A 15,042-nucleotide genomic window follows, 5' to 3' on the forward strand; every position below is an offset into this window, starting at 1 on the left:
GGTGTCGATGGAAGAAACGATGCGGGTTGCTGACTTTGGGGAGAATTTGGGGGGGGACCAAGGGTAAAATGAGGAGGTGCGGCGGAAGCGGCGCTGGCCTGGCATGCCCACCCGGCGGCGCAAGGTTCCTTGAAGCTTGGCCGGCAGGGAGGATCGAGAGTCAGGCGCACTGTTTTTTTCCTGGGAGGGTCCATCCGGGCTTTACCCACCGCTGGTTTGTTCGCTGTGGTGATCCCGGCCAACACCAATGAGTGTTCGGCTCGAGGCTTCTCAGCTCTTGCCTAACCACAAAGGGCCGTGTGGGGTGGCCCCCCCCCCCCCCCCCGGGACAGGCCTGGCATACATGCGTCCGTCGCTCCAGTTATAGTACATTTTGAGCCACCAGTTCCGCTCTCGGCTCCGCCAACCCGAACGCCACATCACTTCGCGGCAAAGGCAGCACACGTCACAATGAAACTTTCTGCTGTTGCTACTACTCAAAATGGTTTCGAGCCTAGGTATATGTAGCACTCTACGTAGTAGTACGCTACCCTCTACACGACAAGCGGGCTGGCGTACATACCGATGCCAGATCCGCCCGACGAATCCCATCCGATTGCCCGCAACTGGGAGCCACGGGTTTGTGGACCAATCAAGGTACGCCCGGCCGTCTAACGACCTATTCAAGATGCCACCCTGCAGAGCTGCTGTCTCAGGGCTGGGAAAATGCCGCGTGGCAAGAGGTAGTTCCTCCGCAGGGGGAACAAACAGCCCGTGCTGTCCTTGCATGGAGGCGTGGGAGAGACCTGAGCCATCGGTTGGGCTAGGTTCACCAGCGGCCAACCACACCGTCCCTTCGGGTCCAAGGCCCGTCCGTGCCTTGCTTTGCGCTCGTCGAGGGTGACGTTTTGACGGCCATTGTGTTGTCAGGCCATGTGGATTCCCCCACGCCCGTCGGTTGCTTCGTCGGCCGGCTTTCATGCGGCCAACAAAGACAGCACGAAGAAACCAAGACGCTTGTGGGATGGAATGTGCCGGACACTCACCACGCCGGATCGGCAATATTAGGCTCGCTTCGGTGCCCGGACACCAAAGGCAAGAGGCCGTGCTTGTTGTGCCAGATTGAATCCTTTCCCAGAACCCCAAGGTACCTAGGTACCTAGGTACTTATAACTATTCCTGTATGTACAGTACGTTATGTACTATAGGTTGTCAAGACAGAGCAATAGCCCAAGGGGGGGCGGGCTGTGTCTGTTGCGGGGTGGTGAGAAGGATGAATCCCCCATCCCTGGGAGCCCCCCCCCCCCCCCTAGCGGGCCCTGGCCCCGCCCCACAGCGCACCCGGGGGATCCACCTAACTCTTATGCGAAAGATCGATGACGATCTCTTATCTTATCGCGGTCGTTGGCTGGAAAATTTCAGGCGTAAGAGTTGGCTGCTGCGTTCCCTTCATGGATGGGACATGATTGTGAAAGGGTCCCTGGCGGAAACATTCCAACACCAAGGCACAGTTCAACACGCAACATTTCTCCTAGCCGCCGTCACCATCGGAAACGCCTTGGCTAGACACCATGGGGAAGAAGCATCGCCCAGAAAAGAATTCCGTCGAGGAGCCGGCCGACGTTGCTGCCACGGAGCAGCCGCCCGTTGACCCGGGGTCCAAGACGAAGTCCAAGAAGCGCAAAACCGAGCCCGCCGAGACGGCCGCCGAACCGACCAAGCCTCCCGCCGAGGAGCAGACCGCCGACGACGCGTCCAAGACCAAGTCCAAGAAGCGCAAGACGGAGCTCGCCGAGATCGAGGTCGATCTCAGCCTTCCCGAGCCTCCCTCCAAGAAGGCCCGCCGTCTCCTGAAGAAAGGCAAAGCGCTGCCTGCGAAGCCGCAGAGCGACGATGAGGACGACGATGGCGAGGACGGCCAAGGCGGCGCCGACGGCGACAAGGACGGCAAGGAGGGCAAGCAGAAGAAAAAGAAGGAGCGGTCGCCCTACGGCGTGTGGATCGGCAATCTGCGATTCACCGTCACCAAGGCCGATGTGCGGAAATGGCTGGTGGACAACTCGGGAGGGGCCATCACCGACGACCTCATCACGCGTGTGCACATGCCCATGACGAAGCCCGCGCCGGGACCGGGGGCCAAGAAGGGGCCCGAGAACCGCGGGTTCGCCTACGTCGACTTCTCCACCTTTGAGGCCAACGTCGCGGCGATTGCGCTCTCCGAGACCGAGTGGCACGGCCGCAGGCTCCTGATCAAGGATGCGAAGAACTTCGAGGGGAGGCCGCAGAAAGAAGAGCTCCCGGTCGTCGGGGCCGATGGGACCGTCGCCAACGGGTCGGCGGCTGCGTCGGACAAGGCCGCCGTCAAGGGCAGCACCAAGATCTTTGTGGGCAACCTGTCCTTCAACACGACCGAGGACGACTTGCACGCGCACTTTGAAAAGTGCGGCAAGATCCGCTGGGTCAAGGTGGCCACCTTTGAGGACTCGGGCAAGTGCAAGGGATACGGCTGGGTCAACTTTGAGGAGCCGGCCGCCGCCGCATGGGCCGTCAAGGGCTTCGTCAAGGTGCGCGAGACGGTGGAGTCGCTCGAGGATTTCGTCGAGGATGACGCGCAGAAGGACCGAGGGGAGGAGGGCAAGGCCGACGGGGCCGACGAGGCCGACGGGGAGGACGCCGCCGCCAACGGCGCAGCGGACGACAGCGACGATTCGGGTTCCGACGGCGACGCCTCCTCCTCCTCCTCCCAGGACGCCAAGCCCCAACCGCCAAAGAAGCAGCCCGCCAAAGAGCCCCCGCGCACCCGCGTCCGCAAATGGTGGGTCAACCAGCTGCTCGGCCGCAACCTCAAGATCGAGCTGGCCGAGGACGACCAGACGCGTTACAACAAGCGCTTCCGCAAGGGCGGCGCCAAGCAGAGGCAGCAGACGGAGCAGCGCGGCGAGGAGGGCGGCGAGGACAAGCCCAAGCAAGCCGGCGGGAAACGGAGCATCCCCGTCAAGAACAACGACAAGGGCGCCGGCAGCGACAAGCCCGTCGACATCAACGTCGCGCGCTTGACGGGAGCCGTGGTGGCGCACCAGGGCAAGAAGATCACGTTCGAGTAGACCGGCTTTCGCCTTCTCCACGGAGCTAGGTGTTTATTAATGCAAAACCACACACTGCCAACCTTTCGTTCTTGGTAGTACCACCCTCCTTTGCCTCGTAGCCCGTCCCCCGCATGCAGGGTGATTTCCTTGCATGTTTCTCTACCCCTTATGCTTCGCACCGTGGTATCGCTGTCGTCATGCCTGTCGTCTCTCGCCGGGCGTGTCGGGGGTGCATGGCAACGCCCCGAGCCCCAACCATCTCCCCTCTTCGAACGTCCCAACGTCCGGAATTCCCGTTCCCGCAAAGCACCGCCTCGGAACAAAGACGCCGAGGAGCTCCTCTCTTGGGCGCCTCAGGACGCCGCGGCCGCCCGCTCCCAGCTCGCCCTCCCGCTGGTGCTCACCCCGGTGCCCTTCCTTTCCTTGAGCGCCCTTGCCCAGCGCTCCGGGTCGGCGATGGGGTTCCCCGTCCCGTCGAGCCCCAGGACCTCCATCAGCTCGGGGATCTCGGCGTGGTCGCGCGTGTTGCGCATGCGGTGGCACCACGTGACGATCTTGTCCTCGCCCTCCGAGTCGGCCTCGAGCTTGCCGTCGAGGGAGGTCTCGGAGCGGGAGACGCGGTTGGCGTCGGCGCCCTCTCCGCTCTTGGCGCCGGCCTCCGCCGACGAGGGCGCCGACGAGCTCGCGGGCGCGGGGGGAGGCGCCGCCGTCAGGGCGGTGCCGGCGTGCGTGCCCCACGTCTCGGGCGCGCCGACCACGTCCATCGGGGTGGCCGGGGTCGCCTCCTTGGAGCCCGGCGGCGGCTCGAACAGGAACTCGCCGCCGACCTGCTTCGAGTCCCCGCCCTTGTGCGCCAGGCCGGCGGGGATCTGCTTGAGGCCCTGGGCGATGGACTGGCCGATCACCTTGAGCAGGGACTGGCGGGCGTACGCGGGCCTCGGGCCCAGGGCCAGCGTGCGCACCATGCCCAGCTCGTCGTACAGCCGCCGCGTCGGGTCCGAGTAGATGGGGAACTGGCAGCCCGTGGCGGCGGCGTACATGGGGATGAGCCCCGGGTCGCCGCAGCCGACGACGCAGATGATGGTGGGCTGCGGGAGGGCGAGGAGGGAGGAAGGCGTGATGGATTCCGACAGGGTGCGGAGGTATTCTTGGCAGTTCTGGGACGGCAGGCCTGTCAGCAGCAGTTCGCCATGCTCATGGTCGTCGTCAAGGAGCGCCCCGTGGGACGGAACGGCGGGGGGTTGGGGGTGGGCATACGCCGCAGAAAAAGTGCCGGACAAAGATGATCAAGACGCGCCGCGCCGCATGGCGGCCGGTGTACAGGCTGCGGAAGGTGTGGCTCTTGCCGTCGCTGTCCAGGACGACGTAGTTGTCGATCTTGCGGAGGGTTTCCAACGTGGGGAGCTCGTGGCTGGTCTCGACGTTGCCCTCAAAGTCGACCGGGTTGACGCCGGCGTCGCCTGTCACGCCGTTTTCGGACGCCGCCGGCGTTGCCGCTCCCGCGGTTGCAGCGACGGCCGCGGTCGAGGCGGGCCCCGGCGGGCCGGTTTCCGCTTTCCTCGGGTCCGGATCAGCGGCCTTGTTCTTGGCCGGTGGCGGAACGGCGCTCGGTGCGAGTTCTTGGGATGCCATAGTGTGGGAGGGTGTGCTGTGAAATCCAAAATAGGATGGAGACGCCCGTGGGGGTTTTTTTTTGGAGAATCTCTTATGAGCTGGGACGACGGACGGAGGCGGACGAACTCTTGAGGTCCGGAGTGGTTAAGCGAAAGGCGCAGGTGGCGGGACGACGGATTGCTTAGCGCGCGCAAGCATGCAGATGGGCGAGCGAGTGTGTACTGCGTAAGAGGCTGGAATGACGATGGGGACCGGGGATTGGTACCTTGGCCGAACGACTTGCCTAGCGAGCGAGGGCAATCAACGACGTCAGCGGATTCAGCGGCCGAGTGCCTTGAGGAAAGCCAGCAGTGGCGGGGTTTCATTGGGCAGCAAGGCAATGTACTGCGTAGACTTCTGAGGCAACGGCAGTTTCAGCCGGCCGATCTCTTACGTGTCTCGCTCATCGTGTGCTGAAGGTTCCAGTTTCGCGACAGCTGAAGAAGGGGTTCCATTCACGGAACAGGGCGAACCAACTGATGACGTCGTTGCGAGTGCGCTGGACAACCAGCCCTGGCCCTTAGCAGCCCCCCCCCCCCCCCCAACAACAACAACAAAACCAGTGGAGGCCAAACCCTCCGACAACCTAACTAGGTACGCAGAGTACATCCTGAGCCAACCTCAACCAATGCTACCCAATCTATAGTAGATGCCGCCACAAAACCCAAGAATACCTAAGCAGGCATATAGGTACGGTACCTACTAGTTACCCAGTTACCTTAACGAATGAATTTCTGCTAGCTTCTACCTACGGTCGCCCAGGTACTGTGCAGCACGGATTCAAACAGTGCAAGTGCCCACGGTATCCTATCGGGCGATACACGGTGATGAGGCACTACTACCTAGGTATAGTAGCAGGGTCGGCCGAGCTCATCCAAGTACCGTAATCTTGCTTTCTGCCCCAGAAACGAGTGGCTGAGGGCAGTGCAACACACACCAACATGCCCAATTCCTCTCCATAACCCTCCCTCTCTTCTTCCCCCTAGGAACAAGTCTCCACCAATTACAGCGGCCACGGCCGCCGAGGCCGCCTCTTCCAACCCATTCCACCTTTCCCCCTGCATCCATGCGCCGGTGCGAGCGCAGCACCATCCAGCGTGTCTCTTTTCCCGTGCCTTCAACATGGAAGGCCTCCATTGCCACACCGACCAACAAGACTCGAGCGGGCGTGAGCCACGTCCCAGCGAATCGTCCGTCGGCACAACAGCCCATCCATGATTGTTGTCTTGCAGGGAACCAGCGGGCACGCACACAGCCTTTGCAAAACCTGGCTCGCCGGGCCAGCGTGGGCAGGCGGGACGGCCTAGGGAGCGCTCAAGGGACAGAGCGCCGAGGGCTGGGAAACGAGCATGCACAGCCAGCCCCTCAAAGCGCAGAGGCGAGCCCCGGCCAGGCGAGATTGTGCGCTCTCAAAAAGAAGCTGCATATCCGTTGTGCCAGCCTGGTGGGCTTCCGTCCGGTCGCTCGTCCCACGCCCGCCTCACAGGCGGGAGCCGGCAAGGCCCAGGCAGATGGACTGCTTCGGCATCCGATTGATGCGTGTCTCTAGCCTTTTTGCATGGAAGCAAAAACAAAACATAAACCACCGCGTCATCCCCGGCTGGCCCCTCAATCGAACCCGGAGCCGATCTGGCTGGCGAACGCGGTGCTGACGCTCTTCTCGTCGTCATCCAGACGGCGAGGATAGCCGCCGCGACCTCCGTTCCCGCCATCGCCGTAGTAGTTCCGCAAGTGATCCATCGTCATGCGGTCGCTCTGCGTGTACGAGACGTGGCGCGCCGAGGCGATGGCATCGCTGAGGCCCGCGCCCAGGCTCGCGCCACCCTGGCCCACCCCCTTCCCGCCGATGACACTGGCCGTGCCGTCGGTGAGCTCGCTGTTGGCGACGCTCTCGCCGGCGACGCTCGGGGCGGCGCGGCCGCGGCCTTTGCCGCCCAGCCGACCGCTGCCGCCCACGCCCGGCAAGCCCGGCCATTGCTCGGGGTTGAAGTTGGAGAACATGTGCGGGTACGCAGAGTTCAGGCCGGCGCCGCCCAGGGAAGAGCCGTGGATGGACGACACGTCGTCGGGAATGTAGGACAAGATGGAGCCCGTCTCGTAGTCCCTGGTCGGGCCGTTGGCGGCGCCGAAGCGGCCGTTGGGGTAGCCGCTCGCGACGTGCTGGGTCTGCTGCTTGGGAGGACGGTGCCTCGTTTTGGGCCGGCTGAATTGCATGAGCGACGTCTGAAGGTTGTTGAGAGGGCCCTCGACCAGGCACTTGCGGTCCTTGAAGTGCACGAGAAGGCTGTGCCACAGCTCGTGCTTGGAAAGGACCTTGGGGTTTCCGATGATGACCAGGCCGTACTTGGCACGCGTGAGCGCCACGTTGAGACGCCGCGGGTCCGACAAGAAACCGATGCCCTGGTTGTCGTTGGAGCGCACACACGACAGCACGATCCAGTCCTTCTCGCGCCCCTGGAAGGCGTCCACCGACGCCACCTCGACCTCCTTGTACGTGTCCTTCTTGAAGGTGCCCGAGTTCTGCATGGTGCTGACGATGTAGCTGCGCTGGCCCTCGTACGGCGTGATGACGCCGATGTCGCGAGGGTTCACGCCGGCCTTGAGGAAGCGCGTCACCACCTTTTCGACGTTGGCGGCCTCGGTGCGATTGAGGTAGGACGTGCCGGAGGCCGAGATCTCCTCGTTGCCCAGGTTCGACCAAAACATCATGGGCATGTCGGCCACGGGCCAGGGGAAGTCCACATCGGGCCGCAGACGGTCCACCGCCGTCACGCCGTTCTGCAACGAGCCATCGTAGAATACGTTGGACGGGAACTCGGAGAGGCACGGGTGCATGCGATACTGGATCTCGAGCCGGCAGGGCATCTCGCCCAGCTTCACCAGCCGCTCAAACAGCGACTGGTTCAGGCCCGCCTTGGCCGCCTTCTTGTTCATGATGACGGGGCCGAGCTGCTTGTGGTCGCCGACCAGCACGACCTGCTTGCACCCAAGCACGAGCGGGATCATGCACTCGGGCTCGGCCGACTGGGTGGACTCGTCGATGAGGACGTTGCGGAACTTCATCTTGGCCAGCCTGGGGTCGCCGGCACCCACGCAGGTGCAGCACACCACGTCGGCGTTGTTGAGGATCTCGCGCTCGGCGGCCCGCGTAAGCTGCTTGTACTTCTTCTCGTCCTGGGACGACAGCTCGCCTTGGTCGGCCTTGAGGTCTCTGAACCGCTTCAGCTCCGTGTTTGTGTCGTTCATGCGAACCTGCTCGTGGAGCGACAGGAACTTGACCGAGGACTCGACGTCCTCGCGAGACTTGGCTGTGAGGCGGACAACCTTCAGGCCGGTGCGGTGGATGCGCTCGCAGAGCTGGTCGACAGCCACGTTGGACGGGGCGCAGACGAGGACCTGGCTGTTGTTCATCTTGACCATGTGGTATATGATGGTGGCCGAAGTCACCGTCTTGCCGGTGCCCGGGGGGCCCTGGATCAGGGCCAGGGGCTGCGACAGCACCTTCTTGATGGCATCCATCTGGCTGGTGTTGAGCTCCGGCAGGCCTGGGACGTTGAACCTCTTAGGTAGCTGCGTCTTCATCGGGCCCAGCGTCACCTCCTTGCCGAGCAGCCGATAGAAGAGATAGCCGGAAACGCTCATCTCATCGACCGCGAACGTCTTCATGGCAAGCTGCATGCGGTCGTACGACGTGGCCTTCCAGACGTAGTCGGCCGAGAAGTTGGTGGAAATGTCAATGGGCACCGACTTGTCGTTGGCCGACTTCCGCAGCTCGAGCGTGACCTCGTCCGACTGGTTGTTGGGGATCTTGATGACGTAGCCGACGCCCTCCCAGGCAGGGCGAAGGTCGCCCTTGTACCTCAGCCGCATCTCGTCGCCCACGGCGAGCTTGACGTCTCCCGACTCGATCTTGGGCAGGATGAAGCTCGCGAGGTGCTTGTTGTTGAGACCCTGGTCCCAGCGCACGTGAAGGTTGTCCTCGGACTGCGCCTCCTTCAGCTTCTTGTCGTAGTCCGACTCCATCTTGACCAGGGGTCCAAAGATGTTCTGGTACTGGTAGGGATCCTCGTATCTCAGCAGCACCGGAGCAGGCTCGTCGTCGACGCCCACGCCTTTTTCCAGGTCGGCCACGGTGGCGTTGGGCGTTTCTTTCCACATCTCCTCGAGCTTGGCGATCATGGGCGGCGTAAGATGGCGCGCGCGCAGCTGCTCGGCGTCGGTCGGGGGCTGGACGATCCAGTTCAAGAAGGTCCGGTCCTCGATGAGGGGCTGCCACCGCGAGATATCCCAGCTCATGTCCTTGGTCGAGGTGCTGGCGGCGCAGGGCTGCCGGCACAGGAGAACCACCACGGTGTCCGACTTGGCCGGGATGAAGCCGAGCATAAAAACGTTCTTGGTGCCGCAGTTGTAGCACTCGAGGATCGTGTCGCCGAGGGACGATTGCGGATGCAGCTGGACTTCTTTGTGGCGGGCGCGTACGAGGTGGTTGACAATGTGGGACGAGTTGGAGTTGCCTCGAGCGCTGCAGAACCATTTGCTGCACGTAAGGCACTTGACGACACTCGCGGGCGAGTGGATGCCGCAATACCTGGAAATCTTGTCAGGCTGGTTGCTTTGACGCCTCGGCTATGCGTGTGCAGGGTGTGTACATACGCGCAGGCATGGGGAGGCAGCTCCTTCTCTTCCTCGGACGCGTTCAGCTTGAGGCCGGCGATGCCGTCCACGGGAACGCTAGCCAGGCTCTCATCGTCGTCGTCGAGGAGCTCGGTGTCGTTGTCGTCGTCGTCCTGGCGGCGTCGGGCGTTGCCGAGGCCGCTGCGAGCACCGCGGCCCGTGGAAACGCCGTAGAGCAGGTCCTCGTCCGGGTCGAGGTTTGACAGAACGTCAGCGCCACCGGCCTTGATGGCGGCAGCCGAGTCGGAAAGAAGGTGGTTTCCGAGGTGGGCGAAGGCGCCTTCCATGTCGGCGGCGCGAAGAGCGATAGCGGCGGCTAGAAAACGGATTCCAAGGGTCAGTAGGGCTGACCATGACCTGACAGAGTGGAATCTGGATGGCAGGCGAGGGGATCAAACGCACGTCTTCTCGTTGGGCTGGTGCTGCGCAAAGGGAGGGGGACAGGGAGGTGGGCAAAGGGGGGGGGGGGGGGGGGAGGGAGGAGGGTAGGGAGGAGAGGGGAGGTCGCCCACCTGGGTCCGGAGTCACCACTGTTTCGCAAGAAAGTTGGGAAGTGTTGTCGGCTCAAGCGGTGCCGGGTTTGTGTAGGTAGGTAGGTAGGTAGGTAGGTAGTTTTGGAGGGTCGATTAAAATGGTAGAGATGGTCACATCATCGCTGGACGAGTGTGAGACGCGACGAGACCGCGTTGTGGGATATCGTGCCTTGTCGACGGTGCTGTCACGAGCCAGTCCAGCGCCCTGATCCCAAGTCAAAGTTGTGTTGCAGGTTCCATTGCTTGTGGTGGGTTCCGACTTTTAGGCGGTCGCCCGCTCGAAGAGGCAAGTGGCGGGGCTCAGCAGCGTCGCGTCGGCAACCCAGTTTTTCCCCGGCGGGGCGCACACTGTACACAGTACAAGCAGGCAGCGCACTCCAAATGGTCAAGGCGGACCCACACAGCCCCAGGGAGCCTTGCCAAGGTCTTGATCTCAGCCTTGCAGCAGAATTTCGAAGTTTTCAAGGCCAAGGCTGGCCGAGCTCAAACGAACATCTCAACTCACCGACTTCCGCGCTCATCCACCTCTCCACCTCCAACCCCCAGCACCGAGGCAAGATGATTGTGAGTATTTTTTTTTTTTGTTTGGCACATCCAACACTCTATCAACATCGTCACTGACCCCCCGCCACAGCGCAGACAAGCCCGCCAGAGGAGAGACTATCTCTACCGTCGCGCCCTGCTCCTGCGCGAAGCCGAAGTCGCGGAGAAGCGGGCCAAGCTACGAGCTGCTCTGGCCTCCGGGAAGCCCCTCGACCCGGCGATTGCGAATGACAAGCAGCTGCGCAAGGACTACGACTACGATGTGTCCCGGGACGTTGCGGGGGACGATGCGCTGGACCTCGACGATGAGTACTCTGAGCTGTCCGGCATCGTTGGTGAGTGGCCATCCTGGACGCAAGAGAGGGCGCCCGCTGACCCAGATGCAGACCCCCGTGTGCTGGTGACAACGTCGCGGGACCCCAGCTCGAGGCTGATGTCGTTCTCCAAGGAGATTCGGCTCCTCTTCCCAACGGGCATCCGGCTGAACCGTGGTAACCTCGTTCTGCCGGAACTGGTGCGGTCTTGCCAGAGCGAACGCCTCAGCGATGTGGTCCTGCTGCACGAGCACCGCGGAACGCCGACCGCCATCACCATCAGCCACTTCCCCCACGGCCCGACGCTGATGGCGTCGCTGCACAACGTGGTCCTGCGAGCCGACATCCCCCGGTCCATCAAGGGAACGGTCAGCGAGAGCTACCCCCACCTCATCTTCGAGGGCTTCAAGACGCCCCTCGGTCAACGAGTTGTCAAGATCTTGAAGCACCTGTTCCCTCCGCGCGATGCCACGGCCAGCAAGACAGCCGGGAACCGTGTGATTACCTTTGTGAACCAGGACGACTGCATCGAAGTACGCCACCACGTCTACGTCCGGACGGGTTACGACTCGGTGGAGCTGAGCGAGGTCGGGCCGCGGTTCACCATGAGGCCGTTCTCTATCACGATGGGCACCCTCGAAAACAAGGACGCGGATGTGGAATGGCACCTGAGCCAGTACACGCGCACGGGCAAGAAGAAGAACTACTTTTAATCTTGCTCTGGCGTTGGGCCGAGTCATGTCTGCCCGAAGTCGCCGGAGGGGATGATGCTGTCCCCGAGGCAGCGCCAACGGAATATCCGAAAGCCCACGGCCTTCCCATCGAGGGGACATCAACCACAGGAAAGCCGAGGCTCGACATCAGCCACGGAAAGATCCAAACGAGGCTGTTTGATTCTCGCATTCGTCGCCTCCCGACGATCAACATCTCTCGGGGGAAAGGAGAGCATGCGGTCGATGGGATCATAAGCAGAGAGAAGGTGCGATTATTTCAGCCGGGGTCGACAGCACCGATGCATCGTCGCTGGGCGTGCTCGCACATAAGGACGTCGCCTCTGCAGCTTGTTTGACGCCTTGGGCGGGTGAAAGCCGTCGTTTTTTCCGTGACCCCAAGACGCCCGGCTATAGTATGGTGTAGGTCCGTCCGATGCTTGGCGTTGTCCGGGTCCCCAAGGCCCAATGCCAAGGCCAAGCCTCGCGGCATGTGGGTCCGGATCTCGCTCGGAGGGGGCAAACCAAGAAGTGGGGCCGCGCAGATCCGGCTCAGCCCCACGAGTGACGCCATTCGGTTTGCTCCAAGGGCCAAAGAAACCCGGCAGAACCGCCGCCGTCTGATGACTGCATCCAACAAAGTGCTAAAGTCAGCGCAAGATGACCTGACTGTGCAAGGGACTTTGTCAAGGGTTTGGTGGAAAATTGGGGTTGGGATTGCACTGAGATGTTGGGACCTGATGGATTGTAAGCTAAATAAAAGAGCCTGTATTTTGTTTGGTGTCCAGGGTGGTGTCTCGAGAACGTCCAGCCTTTGTGGAACATTTGTACGAAAGCCCTGCACCAGGTCTGTGTGGGTACCTGGATTGTGGAAGAGAGCGGCCAGTCAAGGACGGGACAGCGGGCTTGGATGAGCTGGGCGAGTCTACGCCACAGTCCTGCTGCGTCGCCAGGTGGCCCTCCAACCTGAACGAAAGCTGATGAGCGAACGAGGGCGAAGCAACACTGCCTGGCCTTTCCCGGTTACAACCTTGCCCAACAACAAAAATACCAACCACCAACCACTCTCTTTTTTTGGTCCGCCCTTCTCCTGTTCATTCTGAGACAAACGAGCTGCCAGCTTCAACCGTGACATTGGTGTGTCCCAGCAAGCCTGCCTGTCCAATTGACGCCGGCGCAACCTTCTTCTCCACGACAACCAACCGCCAAAGAAACCCATTGAGCAGCCGACGACATGTCATACAACCCCTACGCCGGGGGGCCATCTAGCGAGGCCGGCTACGGCTACGGCTACGACGGCCACGGCCAACATGTGAGCTGCTTTTACCTAGGGGAGCCGCCGAGACTCGGAACTCCGGGAAGATTGAAAGATGGGATCACCGTTGCGCCGGCCTTGCGCGGGCTCATGTCGTCGCCAACAACCTCATGTCTGGACGCTGACTCTCTGTTCTCGCGATAGGAACAACACGAGCTGCAATCCTATGGCCAGCAGCCGTCTTCCTCTCTTCCACCACAATACGGACAGCAATATGGGCAGACCTCGGCGGCGTACGGGTCGGTCGCCCCTCCAGAACAGTCACCGTACGGCATGACCCCGCAGCAGCAACCGCAGCAGCAGCAGCAGCAGCAAGGCGGACGCAGCGTGCGATCCCAGATCGAATTTCTGGCCCGCGTCAAGTCGATCCGGGAGGAAATCCAGAGCCTGACGGTGGACATCTCCAACATCGCGACTCTGCACCAGCAAGCCCTAGCAAGCGGCGACGATCGGGCGCGCAGCCAGCTGGACGACCTAGTGGCGGCGACGCAGGTCAAAAACACATCGATCCGCACCCAGATCCAGAACCTGAAAGCCGACACCGAGCGCACGACCGACGGCAGCTTCGCGGTCAAGAAGCGACAGTGGGACAGCCTCAACACCGACTTCAAGGAAACCATCCGGCGCTTCCTGCAGGAAGAGCAGCAGTACAAGCAGCGGTACCGCGAGCAGATTGCTCGTCAGTATCGCATCGTGAATCCGGATGCGACCGAGGAGCAGGTTCAGCAGGCGGCGGATGCCAATTGGGGCGACGAGGGTATCTTCCAGGCTGCGGTATGTTTTCTTTCCCTCCCTCCTCCTCCTCCTCTTCCTCCACTTTCATCAACGCAACTAACTGGATGTGTTTTTCCCCCTCTGTAGCTCCGAACCAATCGCACCGGCCACGCCACCGCCGTCCTCGGCAACGTGCGCGCCCGCCACAACGACATGGTCAAGATCGAGAGGTCCATCGTCGAGCTGCTCGACCTCCTCGAGATCCTCAACCAGGAGATCGTGCAGCAGGGTAACGTCATCGATCACGTCGGCAACAAGGTCGAGGAGACGACGGGCCATCTCGACGCGGCCAACACGCAGATCGAAAAGGGCGTCAAGCTCGCGCTGGCCACGCGCCGCAAGAAGTGGATTTGCCTCTTCATCTGCGTGCTGATTATCATCGCGATTGCGCTGGGCGTTGGGTTGGGCGTGGCGCTGACGAACCGCTCAAGCGGGAATTAGCGGGCCGTCATGGGGAACCGGTGTTCCCTAAATCCCTTGGTCTGGCCTCTGTTTCGTTTTGTTTTTCCCTCTTGTTCCGTCTCTCTCTCTCTCTCTCTCTCTCTCTCTCTCTCTCTCTCTCTCTCACGCACACACCTTGGTTCTCGGTACGGGCTCTGCGTTGCGGTTCTTGAGGCGTCATCAAAAACATGTCGGATGGGCTAACCCTGCACGTCCTCTGGTAATTTCTCTCTGTTTCTTTTTTTTTCTTTTCTGTTTGGGCACACGGCTCGGAAGGGGCCTGGTTTGCTTCGCGATGGAGGTGGGCAGTTGCAGACATAAGGGTCGGGGCAAGGAAGCGTACAGGGGAATACACACGAGATCTGGCAGAGGATCGCATGATTGCGGCATTGTTAATTTACAAGACCAGCGCGCACACATCCATGTCAGCCCAGCAGTCTGCAATGAGCTCTCCTTGATGCCATGTCGTAAGGATTCGGCCGGATGTTTGCTTCCAAGAGTGCCAGGACAGCTGATTTGCGCTGACATCCTCGTGACGAACATGGCCCCGCAAAAGGCTTGAGAGCCCTTGCGTCCCTGTTGCGGCGACAATGGGGTGGGCATCTTATACCTGATGGGATCCGGCTCGTTTGACAGACCACGCCCAGGCGGTCGAGCATGCCATGGAACGTCGGGACTAGCAAGCGGCGTTACCGGGACACAAACTCCAGCTCCCCAATCTCTCTAGGTACCCAGGTGCCTTGCGGAAATCACCCCTGCCATGCCCATGACAAGCTCTCCACGTACGGTACTTCGATATCCGTTCTCGGCCGCGAGGGTGCCAGCCCCCAAGGCCTTTGGGTTCAAATGCTAATCCCCGTCAGGTAGCCCACTTCATTGCCTTCCAACATCATACATGCTTTGCTATAGTGGTTTTCTTTCACCCTCGTTCTTTTCCCCTCATTTTGTGACAAAAACCACCGCCCAACGCTGCCTGTCGCGGAAGTGGTTGGTCCCACGAGGCTCACTCCCTTCTCGAAG

General features: G+C 61.6%; 5 protein-coding genes across 5 annotated transcripts; 3 read left to right on the forward strand and 2 right to left on the reverse strand.

Annotated features, from left to right (window-relative positions):
- Positions 1-1,550: 1,550 nt before the first annotated feature.
- On the forward strand, positions 1,551-3,083 carry VTJ83DRAFT_3593 (uncharacterized protein; the record flags this gene model as incomplete). Its single annotated transcript, XM_071009988.1, has 1 exon — positions 1,551-3,083. The coding sequence occupies one exon, from the start codon at positions 1,551-1,553 to the stop codon at positions 3,081-3,083; it is 1,533 nt and encodes a 510-aa protein (XP_070867471.1).
- Positions 3,084-3,418: 335 nt separating this feature from the next.
- Positions 3,419-4,697, reverse strand: VTJ83DRAFT_3594 (uncharacterized protein; the record flags this gene model as incomplete). Its single annotated transcript, XM_071009989.1, has 2 exons — positions 3,419-4,222; positions 4,323-4,697. 2 exons carry the CDS (start codon positions 4,695-4,697, stop codon positions 3,419-3,421), a joined length of 1,179 nt encoding a protein of 392 aa, XP_070867472.1.
- Positions 4,698-6,326: 1,629 nt separating this feature from the next.
- VTJ83DRAFT_3595 (uncharacterized protein) lies at positions 6,327-9,679 on the reverse strand (the record flags this gene model as incomplete). Its single annotated transcript, XM_071009990.1, has 2 exons — positions 6,327-9,306; positions 9,372-9,679. 2 exons carry the CDS (start codon positions 9,677-9,679, stop codon positions 6,327-6,329), a joined length of 3,288 nt encoding a protein of 1,095 aa, XP_070867473.1.
- Positions 9,680-10,483: 804 nt separating this feature from the next.
- On the forward strand, positions 10,484-11,495 carry VTJ83DRAFT_3596 (uncharacterized protein; the record flags this gene model as incomplete). Its single annotated transcript, XM_071009991.1, has 3 exons — positions 10,484-10,489; positions 10,560-10,803; positions 10,855-11,495. 3 exons carry the CDS (start codon positions 10,484-10,486, stop codon positions 11,493-11,495), a joined length of 891 nt encoding a protein of 296 aa, XP_070867474.1.
- A 1,231-nt stretch (positions 11,496-12,726) lies between these two features.
- On the forward strand, positions 12,727-14,022 carry VTJ83DRAFT_3597 (uncharacterized protein; the record flags this gene model as incomplete). The annotated part of the gene is made up of 3 exons (XM_071009992.1): positions 12,727-12,804; positions 12,952-13,581; positions 13,669-14,022. 3 exons carry the CDS (start codon positions 12,727-12,729, stop codon positions 14,020-14,022), a joined length of 1,062 nt encoding a protein of 353 aa, XP_070867475.1.
- Positions 14,023-15,042: the final 1,020 nt, after the last annotated feature.

The sequence above is a fragment of the Remersonia thermophila genome, chromosome 3, assembly GCF_042764415.1.
Source record: "Remersonia thermophila strain ATCC 22073 chromosome 3, whole genome shotgun sequence".
Classification (NCBI taxonomy): Eukaryota; Fungi; Ascomycota; class Sordariomycetes; order Sordariales; family Chaetomiaceae; genus Remersonia; species Remersonia thermophila.